Source organism: Batrachochytrium dendrobatidis (assembly GCF_000203795.2).
Source record: "Batrachochytrium dendrobatidis JAM81 unplaced genomic scaffold BATDEscaffold_9, whole genome shotgun sequence".
NCBI lineage: Eukaryota > Fungi > Chytridiomycota > Chytridiomycetes > Rhizophydiales > Batrachochytrium > Batrachochytrium dendrobatidis.
The window spans coordinates 660,635-683,843 of record NW_006281107.1 but is presented as its reverse complement, the minus strand read 5'-3'; the positions used below and the strand labels follow the sequence as shown (position 1 = coordinate 683,843).

Sequence of the window (23,209 nt, the reverse complement as noted above, 5' to 3'; positions counted from 1 at the left end):
CACAATCAAAATGTTACCTTTGGCGCAACCGGCGCACCAGGACCACTGCAGCGGTATCCAAATCCTTGAATCATGATTGCACCAAGGGGCTTTATGCAATCAATCAGTGCCGGCTGAGGTGTATTGTATATGACATCAGCCAACAGTTTACAAATTGAAACAGTAGAAAATTCACTCGCTTTCAAAGCAGTAGTCAGCTGTTTCGACATTGGATCAAAAATAATACGTGCCGAAATATGACGAGCCAGCCCACTGGAAATAGCCGAGGCAAGCTGGGTGATACGAGGTGTCATGGACTCGATACGAGGTTCAGCAACAAAGCCAATAAGATCACCAAGATAGGGACTAACAAACTGAGGAAGAGTTTCGATAAATATCACAATAAATCCAAACACTGCAGAAACAACAATTGATCGAGTATCGGCATTTGAAGCCAGTGCTGCCTGTCCATTGTGGATCACTGTCGGCAAAAGAGTTGGAATAAATGGTACGATACGAGGACCAAGAACAACAGAAAGTGATGACAGACACACAATAGTTGATGAAGCAATATTATCGTTTTCAGATCGAATGCAATGGTCGGCAAGAAGTGCAGTAAAGCATTCAGTAATAACTTTAGGAATGTTTTTACCAACAAGATCTGCTGTGCTAGAAATGCACTCCATAACCAGCTGCTTGTTTTCAAGGATTTTGGCTTTTGTGCTTTTGGTTTTCAACATTGACACCAAAATAGTCAGCACAGGTACAAATACTTGATGATCCAACTCATCGGTGCCTTCCAGTGATACAAGCCGTTGGCGAAGCATAACTAGAGATCGGTGACAAATGCCTTCCTCCTTTCGTTTCAAAAGCTCACCAGTAACGTGCATAAACATGGCAAGCGGGAGAAGATTATTAACCAGTCCAAGAGCTTCTTGCAAGGCATTCAAATACAGCTTGCTGAATTTGGCATCTGACGATCCGGGTCGTATCTGAACCTCGGTAGCAAAAAGACTCGTAGTGTCAATTTCAACAAGAAGTAGCTCAATAAGTTTCAAATGCAAATCACTAAAGTTTTCTGAAGACTTGGCAACCTCAGCGGTAGCCGAGTGAATAAGAGCTTTAGACTTTAATGCCTGACTGACAAAATTCGTGAGCTGAAGTTTAATGCGACGAACAGTCTTGATTTCACTATTGGGTTCCAAAAGTGGCGAATTACACTGAACGTTTTGGTTTGGAAGAGATTGCTGAAATACCGATATTTTGATCAGGGCTTTTAGTTGATCGTGGTGTGAGAATTCTTGCAATAGATTGAGCCCAAAACTAATCGCTTGGTTGGCATCGCTAGCTCGCTGAGCCACCAAATAACTGCTAATAATGCTATTCGATTGAATTAATGCGAGCATACTTCCAAGATGCTTGTCCACTCCCAAGATCTGCACCAGTAGCGTAAACAGGCGAAGACGTCGGTGTTCTGGGATATGAGGCAAAGCTTGCACAAATACCTCCATAATAGGTTTAACTCCAGCGAAATCATCTCCGTCCAAGTGTTGCATCAAAGCAGGAATAATGGTCTGTAGCGTTTGTTGAATGACATGGAAGCTGTAGCTATCATCCTGTCGAAGAATATTGGCACCCATAAACGTAAACACTTGCATAATATTGATCAACACGCTTTGCGGTGCAACTGAAGCAATCGTGGAGAGCAACAAGAGAGCAGAGTTGTGGGTCTGTGGATTGTCAGTCAGTCGAATACATTGCACTACCAAATCAATTCGAATAGAGTCTTCGTTGACCGACAAAATTTCCTTTTCAGCATCAACCTTGAATATTAGCTCAAGCGTGGAAAGAAGGAGCTGTTTGAAATAGTCTACTTCAGTAAGAGTTTGAACAATATCTGCATTTAAAAGAGCAGCAAGAATGTCAAACAAAGGACCAATCAATATTCCAAAGTCGGTCATATTTTCCTTGAACTGTAAAAGCTCCAATAATGCCACGCCGGCAACAATAGAGCCATTATCATCTGCTGCTTGACCTTTAACACGCTTGCTTGTGGATGGATTCAAATTATTGGACAAGTGTTGCTGAATACGTTCAAGAATGGGAAGAATAGCCTGTCCAGTGAGAGGTAGTGGCTTGAGCATAATTTTGACTTTGGCGGAAATCTCACCATCGCCAAAAGCAATGAGATCAATCAGTGCAGTAAACACGACTTGACACTTTTCAACTTGAATACTAGAGATCCAAGTATCCGTAATTTGTTCTAGCGCACATGCATTGACTGTGCACCATAGCTGTTTGTGCGCGTCACTGATTTTCAAAAATGTATTTGGAGACAAAAGATTGCAAAAGGATTTAAGATAGCGTCCGCTGCGAGACTGAAACAGAGATGCAACTGCAGCTGAAGAGTATGATTGGGTCAGTAGACCCAAAAGTGTGGCATGCTTAGTAACAAGCTCGACTTCTTTTGTCGATTTCTCGGTGCCAAGATCTGCACAAGTCATCTCCGAAAATACTATGGCAGTATTGGACTCCACAAGAGGAAACAGTCCTTTCAATTTTAATGGCGAATCCACGTTTTCCAAAAGTGAAACCAACTGAATCTGAGCGTCTACAATGCCAAATGCACAAATGTTGGTCAACAAAAATCCCAACACATCTTCCTGATACTTTATCTTGGCTTCATCTCCACGGCGAAGAGCAGTGTGAATGTTATTCTTTAAAAAGCAGGCATCCGCAATAATTTCATGTTGCCAGTTGCAAATCTGGTTGGCAAATCTGGCTGCTGATGCAACAGTGAGATATCCAACCTCGGAAGATTTGCTTCCATAAAAGTACTCGTAGCCGTATATATTCTCTTGAGAAAGCTTTAGTTGCAAACCACTCAGTTTGCCATATTCGCTGCATATCACTTTCATAATGTCCATGGCTGCACTACGAATATGATGATCTGCATGAACAAGTGCTAATAAAATACTAGGAATAGCAAGCTGATAGTCAAATGCCTTTGCAGAACTTGAAGAAATGAATTTTTTGACAATAGTTAGACCCAGAATGCCTATATTAGAATTATTGGCAGCGATCCAAAGACTGGCACAAAATGAAACAATGTTGCGAGTGCCAACAAGATCAAGGAACTTTTCAACAAGGTGTTCGCGAATAGCTTGGTTTTTGACGGCAAGAACAGCCAAAAACACACCTTTAAGAGTACATGTATGAACGCTTTGTGTAGCTGCTTCCGAATCAAGCCATGAGGCTGGCTGAGAAAGTTTCTTGATGATTTCTAAAACAATCTTGACAATGGCAAATGTCTGCGCATCTTTTCCTGACATGACAATGCGATTACTATCAATAATACCAATAATATTGGTAACAGGATTTCGAGTGGTAGTCGGGATCTCGGAAAGATTCTTCATCAAGAATGGCACCAATGTAAGTGTATCTTTGTCCAGTTGAGAAACCGACTTGATTTCACCTGCAAGAGCTAAAATGCCTACCAAGCGCGCACGATCAAATTTGGAATGCACGGCATTTTGAATCACAAAAGCTCTAAATATGGTCGAGGTACGCAAAGCATCTCCAAGAAACTTGATGGTTGCAATATTCATGAGTGTATGAGGCGAACTTTGATCTTTTGGCGTTTCTTGAACTTGCTCAGACTGCTGTTGCTGTTGAAGATTTACATTTTCAACAAATTTTTGGCCAAACTCGACACTTGCTGCTGTATTGATACCAATCCGCTGCAAAAGAGCAGGCAGAAAAGAGGCCAAGAGCGTGGCTGCAACAGTGGATTTTTCTGTACGCCAAATGGTTCCAAGCAACACCTCACAGCAAGACATTGGGCAATCTGGTTTATCAAGAAGCTTGCATAAAACCTGAGCTGCAGCAGCACGCAATCGAGTCTCGGTATGCTTTGATGCCAATAGATCTGCAGCAAATGAAGAAAGCTCATTTATAGGCACATACGAGACAAGATTGGGAAAGCTAAGAGCAGCAGTTGCTACAGTCTGGTCTTGGTCTGTAATAAGAACCGATAGAGTTTCACGAGCAATGTCGTGCATACTAGTTTTTTCATTAGTGAGCAAATCTGTATCTAAAATCGACTGAAGCTTTTCAATAGCTAAAAGACGGACTTCTGGTTGAGGGTGGTGCAAACTAAGATACAAGGTAGTGCCCTTATCATCCACGCTTTCCAGCATAGTTCCCTTGAGAAACGAAGTCATAAGCTTTTGAAGAGCAGCACGATGGAGTTTACCCTTATCGCCAGTATCATTGCACAGTTTAAACTCTGCATCAATGATGCTGTCCAAAATTGCCACATTCTTTTCGTATACTTGGCGTAAAAGAGATCCAGCACCCATTATTTTTGGAGTGTCGCATTCAATTACTGAAGATATATACGACTGAAGAGAAAGCTCTAGCACCCGTCGAAGAGTAGTGGTTTCAAGACAAGAACCAGAAACAATAGATGCAAAAATGGTTGCTTCCGGTGAATCTGACGCATCGTCTTGATTGGGAGTGTATGACTGAATCAATTTTTTCAGCAGTGGTTCAAGCAGATTTTCGGCTTGATACATGTTTGAAATCTCAACAATCACCTTTGGGAACGTTCTAATCAATGAAACATACCATCATTAGCACGATGCATCAAAAACAAACTTGGTCAAGCAACCCAAATATCTACATACTCTGTCTGGATCAGTCGTTGGTACACATTTTTGGGAAAAGATTTAAGCTTTGGCTGATTTTGGCAAACTGTTACCATGCATAGAATTGAAGAGCGCAGCAATGCTGGGGTTGCATCGACAGTCACAGCATCTAAAAGGCCTGTCATTGCATTTGAAGAAAGGCACACTTTTGTGGACAAAAAGGCCAAAATCATCTGCCCAGCAGCACGACGATCGACATCAGTAGTGCGTAAAATGTCTAGCAGAGAAGGAAGGACAATACGAAGGTCCGAGTCATTAATGCTAGGCTTTGAATCGAGATATTGAATTACCATGCATGCCATGAAAGAGGTAAGCGTCGAATTAGTAACACCATCGGCACTAGATTTGGCCATCATGTCAAAAAGAAATTTAAGAAGCGATGGCTCTCTTATGCACTTGTCAACCAAAAGGTTTCGATCGAGTTGAACTCCTGATTTCTGTACCGAGTCTTGCAGAAATAGGAAAATGGAGTTGGAACTAGTAATGTATTTTTAGTATTGTATTCTGCAATTGCAACACTCAGTTATAAATAAAAAGGCACTTACGGAATGGCAAGCAAACGCACAAATTGCACAAAATGTCTGGTTTCATGGTACGGCAGAATACATTCCATAATTGCATCAACATTCATCTCATTTATCCTAATAATAGAATACAAACCCTAAAATTAGTCTAATACTGGGATCATGCAGTCGATTTGCATTTGTAAACTCACTTGAAACGACGAATCAACCATTCAAGAGCCTTGAATGCACCTTTGCGCAAAAAGTATGGTGAGAGCATACGCAAAAACCTTTCAATCTGGCTGTCAAGGACCACATTCTCTGGTTTTGTCTGTAGTCAGGTTTACAAAGATTAAAAAAAGAAAACACAAAATTAGTGAATCTTTCAAGCCTATACACAATCCCATTCCGAGCCAGACTGGCTTACCAAAAGCATACGATCTTGATCCTTGAGAGAATCAGAGAATAAAGAGTTTTCAAATGCACCAAACAATGGATTCATTTGAATGAGATCCAGCAGGCCTTCACGACCAACAGTAAGAATAGTATCTCTGTCAATATCGGCAGCTTCATGGCCATCAAACAGCAGTGATGCCTTGTGACGAGATTGAATTGGCGCTCTCTTTGCCGAAATTCCCTGCAGCTGGCGAGCAAGGCTAGAGATGGGAGCTGGCATTTTCTCAACAGCTAGCTAGAATGTATTTTGTAGGTGAAAGTTGCATTTATAATTTTTACATTGAATTTGTTTTTTTTGTCGTGCAATTGTTTGCATTCAATTTTACTGCGATATTCACGTAAAATGAAACGTTGAATAAACGTTTATAATAAAAACAGTTTTATGAAATGAATGTCAGTTTACTGAACAGTATTGTGTTTGGTCTCTTTAGTCGACTGAAATGTGACTACATTCCAGTAATCGTTGTTTTTAAACTAGAATGTGATTGTACAAGTCTTTACAAGGCCGAGTTGGATTCAAAACAGTACAAATATTTAACAATTGTCTATTCCAAAGCAAAATAAGACTGCAAGATGAATGCAGAAAAATGTTTCATTTTACGTGAATACGGCTTCAAATAAAAGTTTTTGATTTTATTCCAGTTGAATCATAATAGTTACATCCACATCAGCCAGTATGGGTAATGTATGTACTACGAGTCTGTCATGTCTAGTGTTTGTTGAATTGTTTAAACACATGCTATGCATATCAGTAGTCGAATTTATTTCAACTACCTGCTCTAATTTGCTATGAAGCACTGGCTTATCATGCTGTAATTACCAACCAGCAGTGACCAGCTCTTTAGATTTATTTAAATTAACATAATGATTCACAGGGAGCAAAGGCAGCAATGCGTCGTGACCGCAGTGAAAAAGATGCCAAAGGCGGAAAGAGTCAGCTCAAGACTGTGAGTATCAGAATTGTACTCGAGTTTGCCCAATGTCATATTTTTGATTCATTGCAAAACTAACAATCTATTTCAAACAGAACCAAGCTGCAATGAATATCATTTGTAGTATCTGTCGACAAACATTCTTGCAAACTATCAAACGCAAGGCACTGGAGGAACATGTTGCCGGAAAGCACGCTGGAAAGGATTTTAAATTGTGCTTTCCAAATTTCACAGACTGAGCTAAAGGATTAGAGCGAATCTTGTTCAATCTTTGTTGCAACAGCTAATCACTCTTGATCAATAAACTGAAACCCCATAGTGAATACAATTAGCTTATATCTGAAAGATCAAATATTAAAGGCCACAGCACTGGCAGTTGAATAACCAATTGAGATGTTTCATCAGTATTCGTTCAAGTATCCCAGCTATTCCAAGCGAAAACAAACTGGATTTTCCCGAGAAATCAGCTCTTTTATTGATATTTCAAGGGCAAACTCCGGTCGAGGCTTTGGTGTTGAGAATAAGAGCAACAATAAGACCGTACAAACCCTAAGATGAAATAAGAATGGCCAGAATCATTAGACGTGTTGAGACACGCATTACAAGATGCAATCCATTAGAAAACTTACCAAAACTTCAGCAAAAATAAGAATAAGAACCATGCCTAAAGAAACCCAATGTTAGAAATACTGCAGAAAAAAACCAATACATCGAATTACAACTCACCAACAAAAAGACGAGGCTGTTGGGCAGTACCACGAACACCAGCATCACCGACTACACCGACTGCAAACCCAGCAGCAAGACCAGAAAGACCCACACTAAGACCAGCGGCAAGGGAAATGAACCCAGCAAAAAGAGTCATCTCCTGTTTGACTAAAATTCAAAAAAAGATGTGGGATGAATTGATTGCAATATAGAAAGATGAAATGATCCCAAAAATCAAAACTTACGGCCACCAGAGAGAAGTACAGCAACAACGACTCCGTAAATAGCAATAATACCAGCCTAAATTGATCAACAATCACACGAATGAAATTAGATAGAACCAGGATGTCATGAAAACTTGGTTTGAATCAAGACTGAGCGTACCATAATAATAGGAATGATATTTTTTACGATAAGTTCAGGGCGCATAACACCCATAGCACAGATTCCAACGCCAGATTTGGCAGTGCCGTATGCAGCTCCAAGGCCTGAATGTTAGATCAATATACAAGATGGTTAAGTGGTTGAAACAGTCAAGCGTGTTTTAAAATTGGCAAGCACAAGATCAAGTTGAACAAGTTCCGAGCTATAGAGCGACAGCAAGATATAGATCTGCTGGGTTGAAAATAGTCCAAAAACTACAAAAAGCATACTTGAACAAAGGTAAACTCACAACTGAACACAATGGCTGCTGTGCAACCCATGGCACCAAAGAAAGGACTTTAGTGGTTGATCAAGCGCCAGCAAACAAGTGAACAAGAAATGTTAGTATATAAAAAGGTTATGAATGAACGAGTTGGAAAAGAGAGTATGACAAACAATAGAATGGTAATACAAGATAGATGGCAAACGACCTGTAACAAGAAAAAGCATTCAAGAGATTCAATAGGTGCCAATACAAGGGGAAACAACCTCATTCCAACACCAACGGCAAGTGCCCAGACAGTAAGCACAAGTAGCATTCAAAGAGCATGTTGCTTCATTACAAACACAAATACATGCTTGATGGTCATAGTAGAATGACGCTGCAAACATTGGGTTCGCACCTAGTTAGAAACCATCTCATACCCTTGGCACACGCTCACACCATGGCACGAACCCTTGCAGGTGTTGGGGTTTCAGCTGAAAGCAATAGAAGCATATAAGAAAGTAATGCAAATACCTGTATGAGGGGCAGGCTTCAGAGAACATGATGAATTGGAGTAGTGAAGTAGATGTGAACAAGTCTGGAGGAAACAAAAGATCAAATTCAAAGCATCCTCATATCAATGGACGATTTCAATGCACTCGCCCTAGATGTCGTTTTGTCTCCCTTACAAATCCAACACTCGAGTGTAAAGGGTTGCACACTTGATCTCAACATGCTGCATTCGCATCTCAACCACTTTAGGTTTATCATTCAAATAAACATTCAATCTCTTGGAATATGTATTACTCTTGCTAATCTCGTTGGTTATAAGCTACTGGTAACACTGCTAATCTCTTGTGTTTCTCACCTGATTCAATGTGAAAGTTTATTTGAAGCATCCCTACAAGTACAGCTGTATTCACGTAGAATGAAACACTCGAGGATAAATCATTTAAATACTCATTGCACGTTTCTGCAACTGTTTTTTACGTACTAGTTATCAGTAGAGTAACTCGGCTAAAGAATAAAAACAATGCTGTCCAGTAAACTGACACCCATCATTTCATGAGGTTATTTATTCCGCACTCTTGTTCACTATTCCATTTTACGTGAATAAACTGTAAATGGTTTTAAATGGTTCATTTTTGATTTGTGCTGTTTGTGCTCACTAGGCTTGATGGCCATCAAAGATATAGTATAACGGCGCGTCTAATCCATAAAATAATCTTTTAAAACTTTAGCTCGCAATTACCTTTGTTTTGTCCACCATTTATTCACAATTTCACAGCTATAAAATCATATCACATTATGCAATCAAATAATAATCAGGAATTGCATTCATTGCTACAGCAATGGAAACCATACGTTACTGCGGCAACTCATCGACCATCTACAGATCTTCAGTCTCTAAAGTCTGCACAGAATATAGTTGGCACAACTTTAAAGTCCAGCTCAAATGGTTTTAAATCAAAAAAAATGCAATCTAAAGTGGTGTTAACCAACGAATATGGATTTTTAGCCTCAGTCAAGGAAACTGACAAAAGTCATTTCCAACTTCAAACAGAGTTTTCACGGGCATTGTTTAAAAAAACATTCCATACCGATGCTGTCAGAGGTGTTGGATCTCATTCTTTAGCTGATCTTAATCTGTATATGCAACAGGTACTCTTTCTACTGTACTTAATATTGAATAGGCTGATGCAGGCTGCTGATTCGTGTATCTGGTCATAGGAATTTCGAGACGTGTTTTCAAATAGCTCGGATATGCTTAGTAAAAGTCGTATACAAAGTCTAGATAGATGCTTGGAACAAGTCATTCAAACATTTCGTAGCTATTCTAGTCTTCTTTCAGATATTCAGGTTAGTCAAAATGCTTGCTAAAACACAGCTATTCCAGATCAACATTGTTCAAAACTATAGGTTTCACTTTTTAAATTTTAGAATCAATATAGAATGAATACCATTTAGTTATCAAGGCAATAGTAAACATTCAAGATGAAAAGGCATTTTTACGATCAAAAATTAACAAACTACTGGTTGGGTATGCATTCAAACAAACACTTGAAGCAGAAAAAATGCGAATCGTTGAGCTTGTGGCATCTTGGGAGATTGCTCAAAACCATAGACAAATGTAATTCATTTCAAATTGTAAACCAATCCATATTAATCAATACTAATTCAACACTGTGTGCTCATTGCATCTCAACTCAATTTATTTTACTCATAAAAGGTTGGAATCTCATTCAGCAATCGAAGATACCAAATTTATTGAAACAATAGGAAAGTTGTTTGACCTAGAAGTAGCACGAGATCAAAAGGAAAAAAGACGCAAAGATCTGCTGTATCTGGGCAAATGGCAGTTTGTCAAGGATTGGATCGAACAACGTGCACTTACTGATCCGCTCATCAAAACCCTTTTTGAGCAATTGAAGGAAAATGCAAGTCAGCCATATAATCTTTATGCTAAATATAGAATATTATTGCAATGTACATAGATATCTACTAGATGCTAACGCAATATGTCTAGCCGGATTACTATAGAAAAAATCTAGTCGAGGATGAAAATCTCGCAGTACACGAATACGACTCACTAGAGATTCGAAAATTAAAGGTAATATTCTGCCCTCAAAATAAACATGGGTCTAAACAATCATGATACATTCACCGCAAACTTGAAAACTAGCCGATGCAGTATGTAAACTAACTTGCTATTGGTGATTCCAAAATGTAGCGTTTAATAGAGGAACAGCAAAGATTAACAAAAGTATACGCCAAAGAATTTGCTGCAGTGAATAGCAAGGAGCAATTCATAGCAACGCAAATATCCAATGTAGAACAGAACATTGAAAAAGTATCAACACTACTTCAATCTAAATTTAAATCGAATTTTTCTGTCAACTGTTCTCGCAATGACGCAACCTTCAAGTGCAGATACTGATTTTACCTATTTGATTGGCTCGTACAAAAGCACATATCCAACATCTATTTCGACAAAAAATACAAACCAAAATAAACTAGTTTGTTAATAAAAAGTGGATTGACTACACGCTTTCAAGATTTACAAAAATATGCAAGTTTATTTCTCATTCATCACCACCCATGTCGGTGACAATCTGCTCTGGATAAAACTCGCCACCTGGACATAGTTGTTCAAAAAGAGTTTGCGCTTCGTGCACATGATGCTCTGCATAGATACCTGGTGCAGGGCTCTGACACACTGCAACACGATCATGAACCCATCCATCTTGAGCTTTGACTTTAGTATGATTGGTATGGTGGAACACATGTAGAGCTGTGAGCCCGTCTAGTGATACAAGAATGCCAAGTCAGTATAGTTGCAATGTGATGAAATGTAATGGTAATACATGGATCAAATAAAATAGTGCAAGTATACAATTGAACAAACCTGGATGAGACTCATTGTAATGCCTAGTCAAAGTAGCGAGCGCCTCTTGATGATCTTTCATGGTTGTTGCTACGCCATCTGAAATCAAAGTAATGGTATCTGTATACTTGAATGAGTTAATGCATGTGCAGCTTCAAATCATACATCCGTGTCAACAATTGTAGCCAAGCTTACAAAATCCATCTGGACAAGTCTTGATAGTTGAGTTGCTTTGTAATGCAAAAATACCCTCAGATCGTACCTCAAACTGGGGAGGTAGTACAGCAAGCGCCAGAGAATCATATCCAATAATTGGCGCTTTACTGATAATAGTGGATCTCAAAAGCTGTGTTGTTTCAGTAACAGATTTTTCAAAAATTAAATCTATATACTTTGCTCCAGCAACCAGTTTTTTAGCTTCAAACGTCTTTCCTTGGCCAGTCACGGTTATCATATCTTGCTGAATATCAAATCTTTCCAATTCAAACCCTAAAATGTATGTACTGCCATAAACAGCAGAGTATCTGGAAACCCAACATAAATATACACGCTACTTGTAACAAAATTATACTATACTGTCCTATCAAAACAAGCCAGCCAACATTAGATACATACCTTGAAAAAGCCTGGCATAATTCACTTCCAGATCCATAAATGCCCATTAAAAAAGCACTTTTTCCATACCGACCGAGAGAACTCAAATGCGTATGAGTCAGTTGAAGTCCTTCCAAAGTTGTCATGGTTTTTGACTTGTTCACATTACCAACAAGCGCAATCGCATGAATGATCACAGCCGACATCTTTTCATTGAGCTTTTGACTTGCAAGAAATTCTAAAAATGGTTTGTTTTGATAATCTAGAACAAAGTAATCACTGTCAGAACTCAAGAAGCCACACACCATATGCATGTGAATGCTATAGTACACCAGTATACAGCACAGTATTGGTACGCACCTTTCCAAACAGATTCGTTTTCTTTATAGTCTAATACCATGGATAAAAATTTCATAAGGTACCGTTTACCAACAAGATCCGTGGTCTTGCTAGCAAATACGTCTTCCTTACTTCCGGGGACCTGCATTGAAGCATCCATGTAAGTCTAAATCTGTACTATACTTGATGCACAGAGTATATCAACCCATGTGACATGGACAATCAGAATCAAAACAGACCTTTTCCAAGACGCCGTCCCATTCCAGGTATATATCCTCCAACATTTTGAATTCCAAAAACGGTCCTGCATGTGATGATACCAGCAAATTGACCAGTGGACCTCGACAATAGAGCAGCAATGGGATAATTTCTAGGCTAAAGTTTCGCGAGCTCTGAAAAGCATCAACCAAAAGAGCGACTTGATCCAGCACATTTGGCTCTAAAGTATCCCACTGGACCGTTGATATTTCTTTCAGATGCAAGAGTTTTTCCAATTGCAGTTTGATATTGGGCGACTTTGATATGAGCTGGTTTAATGTTTTGATTTTCTGTTCAAAAGTAATACTATTTGAAATGGGTGCTGATTCATCTTGAGCAAACTGTGCATTCGTGGATGCCTTGGATTTTTCAGAATCATTTTCAGGATGAATTGGAGATGGTTGATGAATCCAAGAGAAATCAACTAGGATCAAGTTAATTTGACAGTCACTATTTAGTGCCGTCTACATTGTAGATTGGTATTACAATGCACAATCTATGACGGTTGGTTGATATTACCTTGTTTCTCGATGAATTCGGCAAAGTTGAATGCAGCATATTCAGCACCATAGTATTCAGCAGTGTCCAAGTGCAGGACTTTTTGTCCAGCTTTGGCAAGTGCACTAGAGAAATTGATATTAGTTGGATAATAATGGGTCTAACCATGCAGAGTACTCGAGTGTTTATCAGATAACCAGAGTATATCTTATAGCATTTGCTTGACTAGAGCTTACCCAGCGAGAATGCACTCGGAAAGTCCAGTTCCAACAATAATGACATCAAACTAAAGAGGGATAATCCAGCATTGGTCGTGAATAGTGGGATGAAGAGCATCAAAGTCAATCATTAGCCATTGAGGTATGAATGGCATAGTTCCAATATGCATTATGTTCATATAAGGAATACAACCTTGCTATCACATTCCATTGTAGTAGTTTATCAGCGAGATTATGTCAAGATCAATAACAATCTTTGCAAGTATTTTAAAGAAATGTTACTGTTGTATTCACGTAAAATGGGACATGAAGTGATCAGCAATCTCATACAATGGTGAATACCATGAGAATTAAACTATTATTTTGTAAACTCTTTTGATTAAACTAGAGCGTGATGATGAGTATAAAACATCAAGTCAATATCTGGATTAGAATGAATTGAATGAATTGAATGGTTTTATAATATTGAGTTTCAATCCAAACTATAATGTTTTTAAAGAATTAAAAAGTTATTTCAGCTCAAAATATTGACCGTCAAATCAGAAAACTTTCACATAAATACGGCTGTAATCATTGCAGTTTTTATCTTTACATTCAACTTTGAAATAGTATTCATCAATCAGTATGACCAGCCAACCCATCAAACCCTCTATCGTTTCCATGCGAACCAGTAATCCCATCCGGGCTATTGTTGATTCGCTCAAGGTCACTCCTAACCCTGCAAAATCCATGCTTTCTCTTGCTCTCGGCGATCCTACTACTTTTGGAAACTACAAGCTTCACCAGAGGTATTGTCGCATGTGTCCAACTAATTTATTGTCCTAGTTATTACTATATCGATTAAAGTATTTGAGAATTTATATCCCATTAAATGTACTTGCATGTTGAGTGATCTAAGTGTTCATGAAAATAAAGCTAGTCTTTGACATCCTTTATACACATGTATCCACTCCATCTCAAACCATAAATGCTAATATATTTAATTTGAAATGATCTTTATAGTTGCGTCGATGCTGTTAAAAATAAGCTAGACGCATACTCTGCTAACGGATATCCTCCGTCTATCGGTACTGTGGCTGCTCGTACCAGCATTGCAGCCAAGTACACTCATCCGAATGCACCCTTGACCGCCGATGATATTATTTTGGCCAGCGGGTATGCACTTGTTTTAAACCAATTGTATTGGCATTGCTGAAATAATTGGCTTGCATGATCTGGGTTAATTACAGCTTTTAGTAACTCCATGTGTATTATAACTATTGACATTCACGCTTAGATGCTCGGATGCCCTTAACCTTTGCATTGGTGTTCTGTGTGATGAAGGGAAAAATATTCTTCTTCCCATGCCAGGGTTCCCACTTTACGAAACCCTGGCAAGCTCCAAGGGTGTTAGTACTCGCTTCTATCATCTGCAGCCACACAATAATTGGCAAGTTGATCTTGCCCATTTGGAATCGCAGATTGATGAAAACACTGCGTGCATTGTTGTCAACAATCCTAGCAATCCTTGTGGATCCGTATACACCAAGGAGCATTTAATTGCTATTCTTGATATTGCCGAGCGTCACCATCTTCCTATTATTGCAGAGTATGTATGACTTGTCTGCGCATTTATTCAGACTCTAAACTTGAGCCATATGGCCGACATCAATGCATTCAATGCTGACTCTTTTATAACCCATTAGTGAGATCTATGCAGACATGGCATTCAAGCCACACGAGTTTTTCTCAATGGCCTCGCTTACTACCAACGTCCCTATTCTTTCAACTGGTGGTATTGCCAAAAAATACCTTGTTCCTGGATGGCGTGTAGGCTGGCTTTTTATCCACGATCGTCATAACAAATTCTCAGAGGTACGAGAGTGAATTCAATACCATGCTGCAATCTATAGTGCTATTGTATTTACAATTCAACCATGATAACTAGATACGCAAAGGACTAGTTAATCTTTCCCAGCTCATTCTCGGTGCTAATTCGCTGATTCAAGCCGCTATTCCCGAGATTCTTGCTGCACCGCAGTCATTCTACGATGATACTATGAAGCAACTTGAAGAAAGCAGCCACCTTAGTCAAGAATTGCTCAAGGGAATTCCAGGTCTTTGCCCAGTGTTTCCACAGGGAGCCATGTATCTTATGATTGAGTTGAAATTGGAAGAGTTTGATGGAATTAAAGATGATGTTGATTTTGTGGAGAAGCTTGTCGAAGAAGAGTCTGTGCTGCTGCTACCAGGAAAGTGTTTCCGATGCCCAGGACCCTTTGTTCGTATTGTGCTGACACCTCCCAAAGATCAGCTGGAAACAGCGTACCAACGCATTCGAGCATTCTGCGAGCGACATCAGAGTGCTGCAAGCATCGAGAAGCAAAAGGCAAAGTAATTCAATACCAAATGGGTATTTATGATTTATATTCTAGACAATCTGTCTGAGTTGAGTCTAACGCAATAAAGCATAATGAATGCATGATTTTGAAGTTGTCAAATGATTCCGATAAAGTTTAATCGTAATATGAAAAGTTGTGACGGAATTTGGACAGCGTTTTACGAGTAAGCCTTGCAATTGGCAAAACTTGGACTTTCCACTCTTGAAACATCGAATGCAAGCATGTTGGACCAGTCTGGTACTCCACTAGAAGTCAGAACTTCAGCAGATGTTAATCAAACTATAACACCGTTGGCTTCTACTCCACCCTCTCAGGCATTCGAGTCTTTTGACTTGGATGGGATTCGTTCACCCACTGCAGCCATGCCAAAATCAGTTAGTTTCTTGAGCAATTTGTTTAGACGAAAGACTGGCTCAGTTCGCAGGGATCCGTCTGTATCTGATACTGGAACCATTTCAAACAGTCAGAACTTGAATACTACAATGCCATTATTTACCAAACCAACACTTTTATCGCCTCAGCAACCCTCTGATTGGAGTATTAGTCCTGACCTACAAAGCTCACAGGTCAGCTCTGACACCAGTAGCGTTCACCAAATGACAGATGCAGACACTGCATCTGATACTATATCGATTGCGTACAATCCAACCATGGTTCGCAGCAGGAGCATCAGTGCAACTAGCATTGCAAGCGGGATAAGTGGTGTAGGAAATAATATAACATTGGCTTCGGGTGGTGCATCAAACTCATCTGCTTCGCGTAGTCAGCATACAGATGGTCGCATCCATTCTCCTATTAAGCTCATCAATAGATTGCGAAATCTGGGTGCTTCAACCATGTCCAAGGACTACTGGATGCGTGATGAAAAAGTATGCGTTCAATCATATGTACTGTAATGCTACTTCTATTAGGACTTGGATGTGTCCTCGAAATCTTTGTATTTTGTTGCGACTATCTCTTCACTCACAGTTGATGATATTTGTTTTCACGCAGGTTCGAGAATGCTATGATTGCAAACAGCCATTCTCTACATTCAAAAGAAAACATCATTGTCGTATCTGTGGTCAAATATTTTGTCGAAAGTGTGCTTCGTCTATTGTTCCTGGCGCACGATTTGGTCATGTTGGTGAAATGTAGGTATTTTTAGATCTCCTGTTGGTTCAGGCAGTCTGTGTCAATTATTCAACTATTTATATTCTGTCATAATCCATATTCATTCCATATGCTCTTGATTTACTATTAGGCGAGTATGCAATTTTTGCCTGAAAATCATGGAAGACTATCGGCAAAATGGACCTCCCCAGGTAGATCCTGCAACTCTATCGATTGGCTCAAATTCAAGCTCACATGCCACATTCTATAGTCAGCATCATCTAGCTCTTGGTCCACGATCTCCCTCTTATTCGTCACTTCAGCCAAATACCTCTCAATCCACGTCACTTCCTCACAGATCTTCATCATCTGGCGCTATGCCAGATTCAGACGGTTGCTCTCAAGCTATATCTTGTGCTGGCTCGACGACAACAATGAATATTCCTACCAGTAATCTTGGCAATACCGTTACTATGTTTGGGTCATTATCCAACAATGTAGGGTTTTATAATGGAACATCAACCGATGTAGCCAAGAAATCTAGCAATCCGTTTATCTTCAAAAAAACAGACGAGTTTAAAACCTCATCAGAAGAAATTTTTGCTAGAGCACCATTTAGTTCTATTCTTGGAATACCAGCTGAAGGTGATGCACTTGCACGGAATGGACAGCTGGCTGACGATCCGCAAGATGACACCAATTTACCTTGCATCACCGATGATGAAATGGATGGCATAGGATATATGTCTCAGATTTGGACTTCAAGCATATTTAGAGATTCGGCAAGCCTCGTTACAGGAAACACTGCCACTCAATCACTTACTGACCTTGATAACCACAACATTAAACCTTTTCAGCATCAGCGTGGATCTGAGCCGTGGAAACATTTGCATGCATCAAATGGTCAACGCCAAAGCTATGCTGGCCCTTTCTCTGGAAATTGGAACCCACCACTTTTGCTAGAAACCAATTCAGCTGTTTGCTTGCAATCTCTGAGTCCTTTAGATTCTGCCATCATTTCTGGAACGGAAGTTTCACCAAACCCACGCTTGGATTCTACTGAAACCTCCAATGATTCAGAATCTAAATTTAATCAGAATAGTCCAACATCTCGATTACCAATGCGATCAGCTGTTCCATCTATATATGGTAGAGCCGGACTGAATGCTGTCTCGGTACAGCATATGAGGGGTATACTTGCACAGACTCTAGTAGAGGCCGCAGTGTGTGATCCGGATGCTTGGATTGATGTTCTCATGGGAATGCTCATTAAAGCGACCGGGGCTCTTCGACCTAATTTACGACATGGCGATAATATTGACATTAGAAACTACATTAAAATCAAAAAGATTCCAGGTGGTACAATATCCGACAGTGCACTGATTCACGGTGTTGTCAGCACAAAGCAAGCAATCCATAAGAGTATGATGCGCATGATTTCCGCCCCCAGAATTTTGCTTATAACGTTTCCATTAGAATATCAACGGATTGAAAATCAGTTTATATCGCTTGAAACTTTAGTAGCACAAGAAGAGGATCATATCAAGCATCTGATTAGCCGCGTTACTGCACTTGACCCCAATGTTGTGCTGGTACAAAAAACTGTTTCGCGGATAGCTTTGGAGATGCTACTCAAGGCTAATATTGCAGTAGTACATAACGTAAAACCCTCGGTTCTTTTCAATGTTTCCCGTTGCACTCAGGCAGATATTATACACTCTATTGATAAGTTGGCTTTGAGTCCCAAACTAGGTACTTGCGAGACGTTCAGCTTCAAGGCATTTGTCAATGCAGATATCATTGGTATGCGCAAGACATTCATGTACTTTGAAGGATGCAATGTAGAGGCTGGCTGCTCGTTTGTACTTCGTGGTGATTCAGTTGATCAGCTAACTCGTGTCAAGCGTGTCTTGGATCTCATGATATTTGTCGCTTATAGTCTCCGTCTTGAAACTAGCTTGCTTCGTGACATGTATGCCTTGACACCAAATTTACCACAAAGCATTGGCACCAGTGTATTGACTATAACAGGAGCAACCGTCACTCCGCCTAAACCCTCAACCGGTGTGATTTCTAACTCTATAGTTGTATCTCCCAATGCATCAGGAGCCACCTTGACATGCAGCGTTAATCATTCTCCAGCACTTCCACTATCGACTTCATCATCCTCTACTCCTTTACTCGCTCAATCCGCTGTTCAAAAAGCTGAAGATTCTCCAGCCGAGCGTGCTTTTAAAATATTTCAAAATACGATCTTGTCAGGATCTCCTAGTGTCAAGTTTCCTGCACCGTACTTGCTTGTCAAGATGAAGGAGGCGTCTACTCGCCGAAACAATACTGGGAATACAATAAATACAATGGCTAATCGACGCACTCCTGCCAGATTTCCAAGCATTAAAATGAAACAAACAGCATCTGATTTCAACTCGGCAGCCAATACCTCTACGACTTTGTCGCAATCGGCAGCACCGTATCAGTTGGATCGACCTCTGTCCTTCCACATGCGTGACTTTCATGTTGATGATGCTTTGGTTGCGGCTATTGGAGATACAGCCTCGTCAGATCGAACTTCACTTGACGCTATTCTAGCGCCATCTCAAATCGATCCCGACAGTAAACAGCTTACTGTAGTTCCGTCTTTTCTTGATCCCAGATCCATTCTTAGTCATGTAAATGGACTATCTATATTCTCTCAGCAAAACATCACCATTCTATATTCCAACATATGTCGCGGCAATACCATTCCATGCATCCCAGCACATCAGAGTCTTATACAGTACTATGGTGATACAGACCTTACACTTGGACAATATTTGGAAAATTTATGCCTAGAATCATGTTTTGTATGTCCTATAAAGGGGTGCGAAAATACTTTGATGGCACATTCTCGCATTTATGTTCATGGAAACTACCGGCTAATTGTCAATGTTGACTCGCTCCCTTGTCCTGTTCGTGGCATGGAGGATCATATTATTATGTGGAGTTTCTGCAAAATTTGTCATGTTAGTACGCCGTTCGTACCCATGTCTGAGGAGTCGTGGAAGTATTCTTTTGGAAAATATCTTGAGCTTCATTTTTATCTTCCAAAGCTAAACTGCAGAGCCATCAGCTGTACACACGACATTCATCGAAACCATATCACATACTTTTCTCTGCACAATCTAACAGTTCGTTTTGAAATGGAATCCATTATATTGTTTGAAGTATCTGTTCCACCTATGCGACGTCTTGCCAAAACAGAGCACAGCATCAAATTACGTCAACAGGATTTAGAAGCTTTGCGTCACCAAATTGAATCCTACTATGACTCAATCTTGCAACGCATTAAGCTATTCACTATTGATATTGTTCCTATCACGAAGCAACAGGCGTGTAAGGAATCCATTTTAGAACTTGGAAAGCGTGCAACATCTGAGCAAAAACTTTTACTTCAACTTCTTCAACAAACTTCTATTACTTCGGCAGCAGATGATCATCTTGCCCTTAATGCTGTGTTTTTTATGCTGCTGTCAAAAGTAACTGCATGGGATTCAGAATTCACAATGTTTGTGAGGACATTTTTACAACCTGAACAAGGAGATGTACGTAGAATGGCTGGACAGATTAAACGGATTTTTGTTGATAGGGATGCACTTTTAGGCGAATTTCGGATTGTCATACCGACTGGAATTGCCGCTCCTGCTATACCTTCTACCAATGCTTCGAATCATATTGCTCCGCAATTCGATCTTGATTTAGATATGGGCAATATGCCAGCGCTTTCCTGGAAACTTCCAGTGCTGTGTAGTTCACCCATGCCAAAAATGGTTGAAGTTTTAGAGGCAGATCGAATGGACGAGGATTGCATTTCAGTTCATGGTAGGTGTTTTGATTATTTAAAGTCTTGTTATGGTACATTTAATGCGATTTTGCATGATGTTGACATGTTTATTCAACATTGGATTGATTTTTAAAATATAAAGACGATTCATCGGTTGCATTAGGTATGAATACCACTGCATCAATACCTGCGTCTCTGTCCGTTCAGCTTTCACAGCTAGGCCAGTCACGTATGGCTCCGCCATTGCCAATATATGCGTCACAAGCAGCTTCCGTACAAGGGGAATCGTCATTTGTGTTTATTGATCGTCGCTTGTCTTTTGCTTGGATGAAAACCACACTATTTCTCTTAGACAATCCCAATGCACATATAAATGCGCCAGTGCTGGGATCATCCCCATCAGATCACGCTCCTGACGAAATGGCTGTAGCCAAAACTGATACCATTACTACAAGTCCCAATATGTTTGATGATCCAGAAGACTATACTGTATCGGATACTGCAGCAGGAAAACCTGTTCGTTGGATACACAATAGTAATAACAATTCATCATCACCTGAGCCTGATATTTTACATCGAACCATTTCAGCTACATCAGTTACGTCGCGTGGATCTCATGCATCCACCAATTTTATGGCTGGCGCGATATCAAATGCTGAAATTGTAGTCAAGTCAATTGGTGGGGGGAGTCGAATTGGGTCAGAGCGGGAAGACGATGTTCCATTGCATGAACAGATTGATGATGGTGTCATGTTTCCGCGCCATCTCTCTCTAAAGCCACGGTCTCGTGTCACTCAACTGGCAGGTGTAGACACGGAGTTGCCTATACGTAGTAAAAGGTTATCCAAGGGCCAGGTCTTGGCAGACGAGGATGAGCCACTGGCTGGAGTGAATATGATCACTGGTGTAGCTGCAGAGGTTGAACCGATTATTTCTATGCCTCAGTTTGGTCCTGCTAATGAGCGTGCTTCGATCTTGAAATCCATTACCAATATTTGGAATGGAAATCCAGCCAACTTTTTACCAATAGCGTATCCTTCGTAAGTACTTTGAATGTTTACTCGGCATGGCTTTTCAAGCTTTCATACACTTGTTGGGCTGATCATGCAATGCATATGTATTTTATACAGGAATCCAACAGAGCATATATTTCCAGATTCTCTCATTATTGTTCGTGAGGACGAACCAACATCAATCCTGGCATTTACTTTGGGCTCACGGCATTATAAAGAAAAGCTTGTATCCATGCAACCAGGCACAAACACCGACTCAATTGCAGCCTCGCAGGCTCCTGCAGCGGCAGTTGTAACTGAAGATATGCAGCAATCTCGCTATTCTATAGATTTTGATGATCAGTTTGGTGATATCGAGGAAACGCTGCTTCGAGGAACTGGGACGCACATTCGATACCGTATGTATATTTAATTTCCATATTTAGTTGTGTTGTTTACACACTATGCTATATGTATATTCAGATTATTAACTACATATATATGAGCAGAATTTTGGGATGGTCCTACTCGTATGCACTGTAAAGTGTTTTTTGCAGAGCAATTTGATGCCTTGAGAAGAAACTGTGGTGCAGATGAGCAGTATGTGCAATCGTTGGCTCGATGCATCAAATGGGAAGCATCTGGTGGCAAATCAGGATCTACATTTTTAAAAACTCGTGATGATTGGTTGGTTGCAAAACAACTGTCTCGACCAGAAATGGATGCTTTGTACAAGTTTGCACCCGAGTATTTTGAATACATGTCACGGGCCTTTTTTCATGAAGTAAGTGATATGTTTGCTTACTGGTATGCTTTTACAAGTATGATTGATTTTTAAACGTTGATGGTAGTTGCCGACAGTACTGGCCAAGATTTTTGGATTTTATCGCATTGGATTCAAGAATCCAGTTACAGGGAAAACAATCAAAATGGATCTTCTTGTCATGGAAAATCTATTTTACGATCGGTCTATTTCGCGGATATTTGATTTGAAAGGATCAATGCGGAACCGTCACGTTCAATCTACAGGAAAGCAAAATGAAGTTCTTATGGACGAAAATCTGGTTGAATGTGAGTCGTTTAAACTACAATATCATCTGAAATTGACTGATTGTGGAGTGACTCACATGCATTTTTAGTTATATATGATTCGCCATTATTTATTCGAGAGCATAGCAAAAGGCTTTTGCGTGCATCTGTTTGGAACGATACTTTATTTTTATCCAAACTAAATGTCATGGACTATTCCTTGCTTGTGGGTATTGACAGTGACTCAAATGAGCTAGTTGTTGGCATTGTTGGTGAGTCTGACCTGATTGTTTATCAATGATTTTCAGTTTTTTAAAAACTATACTTATCCACCGAATGTACCATTGCAGATTTTATTCGGACATTTACATGGGACAAGAAATTAGAGAGTTGGGTCAAGGAAACTGGATTTCTTGGCGGTGGAGGAAAAGAGCCAACAATTGTTACTCCACGACAATACAAAAATCGGTTCCGTGAAGCCATGGAAAAGTATTTTTTAATGGTTCCAGACAAATTTCTGATTGCAGATGCAGAAGGATCGCTACTGGGTTCTAAATAAGAACTACATGCGTTTGAACTTTATTCATTGTATATAATATTTTGGATTTGTCTACATTATCATCATATTTATTTCTGATTGTCATGCACTACCCAATAAAAATCTAGCAACTGGACTTTATCCAGATAA

General features: G+C 39.8%; 9 protein-coding genes across 9 annotated transcripts; 5 read left to right on the top strand and 4 right to left on the bottom strand.

Moving 5' to 3' along the window:
- Positions 1-5: 5 nt before the first annotated feature.
- BATDEDRAFT_90065 (uncharacterized protein) lies at positions 6-4,556 on the bottom strand (the record flags this gene model as incomplete). Its single annotated transcript, XM_006680427.1, has 1 exon — positions 6-4,556. One exon carries the CDS (start codon positions 4,554-4,556, stop codon positions 6-8), a length of 4,551 nt encoding a protein of 1,516 aa, XP_006680490.1.
- Positions 4,557-4,642: 86 nt separating this feature from the next.
- Positions 4,643-5,867, bottom strand: BATDEDRAFT_90305 (uncharacterized protein; the record flags this gene model as incomplete). The annotated part of the gene is made up of 4 exons (XM_006680426.1): positions 4,643-5,165; positions 5,234-5,329; positions 5,404-5,522; positions 5,619-5,867. 4 exons carry the CDS (start codon positions 5,865-5,867, stop codon positions 4,643-4,645), a joined length of 987 nt encoding a protein of 328 aa, XP_006680489.1.
- A 456-nt stretch (positions 5,868-6,323) lies between these two features.
- Positions 6,324-6,818, top strand: BATDEDRAFT_90170 (uncharacterized protein; the record flags this gene model as incomplete). The annotated part of the gene is made up of 3 exons (XM_006680506.1): positions 6,324-6,332; positions 6,523-6,594; positions 6,675-6,818. The coding sequence occupies 3 exons, from the start codon at positions 6,324-6,326 to the stop codon at positions 6,816-6,818; spliced, it is 225 nt and encodes a 74-aa protein (XP_006680569.1).
- Positions 6,819-7,062: 244 nt separating this feature from the next.
- BATDEDRAFT_12576 (H(+)-transporting V0 sector ATPase subunit c) lies at positions 7,063-8,009 on the bottom strand (the record flags this gene model as incomplete). The annotated part of the gene is made up of 6 exons (XM_006680182.1): positions 7,063-7,128; positions 7,209-7,243; positions 7,306-7,455; positions 7,533-7,587; positions 7,672-7,775; positions 7,961-8,009. Coding segments are annotated over 6 exons (459 nt in total), but the record flags the coding sequence as incomplete, so codon positions are not given.
- Positions 8,010-9,223: 1,214 nt separating this feature from the next.
- BATDEDRAFT_90171 (uncharacterized protein) lies at positions 9,224-10,410 on the top strand (the record flags this gene model as incomplete). Its single annotated transcript, XM_006680505.1, has 4 exons — positions 9,224-9,577; positions 9,647-9,775; positions 9,868-10,046; positions 10,146-10,410. 4 exons carry the CDS (start codon positions 9,224-9,226, stop codon positions 10,408-10,410), a joined length of 927 nt encoding a protein of 308 aa, XP_006680568.1.
- A 557-nt stretch (positions 10,411-10,967) lies between these two features.
- BATDEDRAFT_35555 (uncharacterized protein) lies at positions 10,968-13,426 on the bottom strand. Its single transcript, XM_006680352.1, has 9 exons — positions 13,401-13,426; positions 13,226-13,275; positions 13,011-13,114; positions 12,473-12,915; positions 12,255-12,375; positions 11,916-12,156; positions 11,496-11,824; positions 11,322-11,420; positions 10,968-11,219 (listed from the first exon to the last, which is right to left on the bottom strand). Exons 1-9 carry the CDS (start codon positions 13,416-13,418, stop codon positions 10,999-11,001), a joined length of 1,626 nt encoding a protein of 541 aa, XP_006680415.1. The 5' UTR covers positions 13,419-13,426; the 3' UTR covers positions 10,968-10,998.
- Positions 13,427-13,821: 395 nt separating this feature from the next.
- Positions 13,822-15,670, top strand: BATDEDRAFT_20168 (uncharacterized protein). The gene is made up of 5 exons (XM_006680229.1): positions 13,822-13,995; positions 14,210-14,362; positions 14,484-14,795; positions 14,893-15,061; positions 15,135-15,670. Exons 1-5 carry the CDS (start codon positions 13,832-13,834, stop codon positions 15,582-15,584), a joined length of 1,248 nt encoding a protein of 415 aa, XP_006680292.1. The 5' UTR covers positions 13,822-13,831; the 3' UTR covers positions 15,585-15,670.
- A 139-nt stretch (positions 15,671-15,809) lies between these two features.
- Positions 15,810-16,484, top strand: BATDEDRAFT_90172 (uncharacterized protein; the record flags this gene model as incomplete). Its single annotated transcript, XM_006680504.1, has 1 exon — positions 15,810-16,484. The coding sequence occupies one exon, from the start codon at positions 15,810-15,812 to the stop codon at positions 16,482-16,484; it is 675 nt and encodes a 224-aa protein (XP_006680567.1).
- Positions 16,485-21,436: 4,952 nt separating this feature from the next.
- Positions 21,437-23,207, top strand: BATDEDRAFT_17199 (uncharacterized protein; the record flags this gene model as incomplete). Its single annotated transcript, XM_006680210.1, has 7 exons — positions 21,437-21,540; positions 21,631-21,805; positions 21,857-21,911; positions 22,002-22,276; positions 22,344-22,563; positions 22,632-22,793; positions 22,872-23,207. 7 exons carry the CDS (start codon positions 21,437-21,439, stop codon positions 23,078-23,080), a joined length of 1,200 nt encoding a protein of 399 aa, XP_006680273.1. The 3' UTR covers positions 23,081-23,207.
- Positions 23,208-23,209: the final 2 nt, after the last annotated feature.

Coding starts and splice junctions, on each gene's coding strand:
- BATDEDRAFT_35555 (XM_006680352.1), bottom strand. Junction 12,376..12,472: donor GGGACGGCGTCTTGGAAAAG/GTCTGTTTTGAT, acceptor GCTTCAATGCAG/GTCCCCGGAAGTAAGGAAGA. Junction 11,421..11,495: donor GACTTGTCCAGATGGATTTT/GTAAGCTTGGCT, acceptor TCAAGTATACAG/ATACCATTACTTTGATTTCA.
- BATDEDRAFT_20168 (XM_006680229.1), top strand. CDS start 13,832: ATGACCAGCCAACCCATCAAACCCTCTATCGTTTCCATGCGAACCAGT. Junction 14,796..14,892: donor CATCTTCCTATTATTGCAGA/GTATGTATGACT, acceptor ATAACCCATTAG/TGAGATCTATGCAGACATGG. Junction 15,062..15,134: donor GTCATAACAAATTCTCAGAG/GTACGAGAGTGA, acceptor CATGATAACTAG/ATACGCAAAGGACTAGTTAA.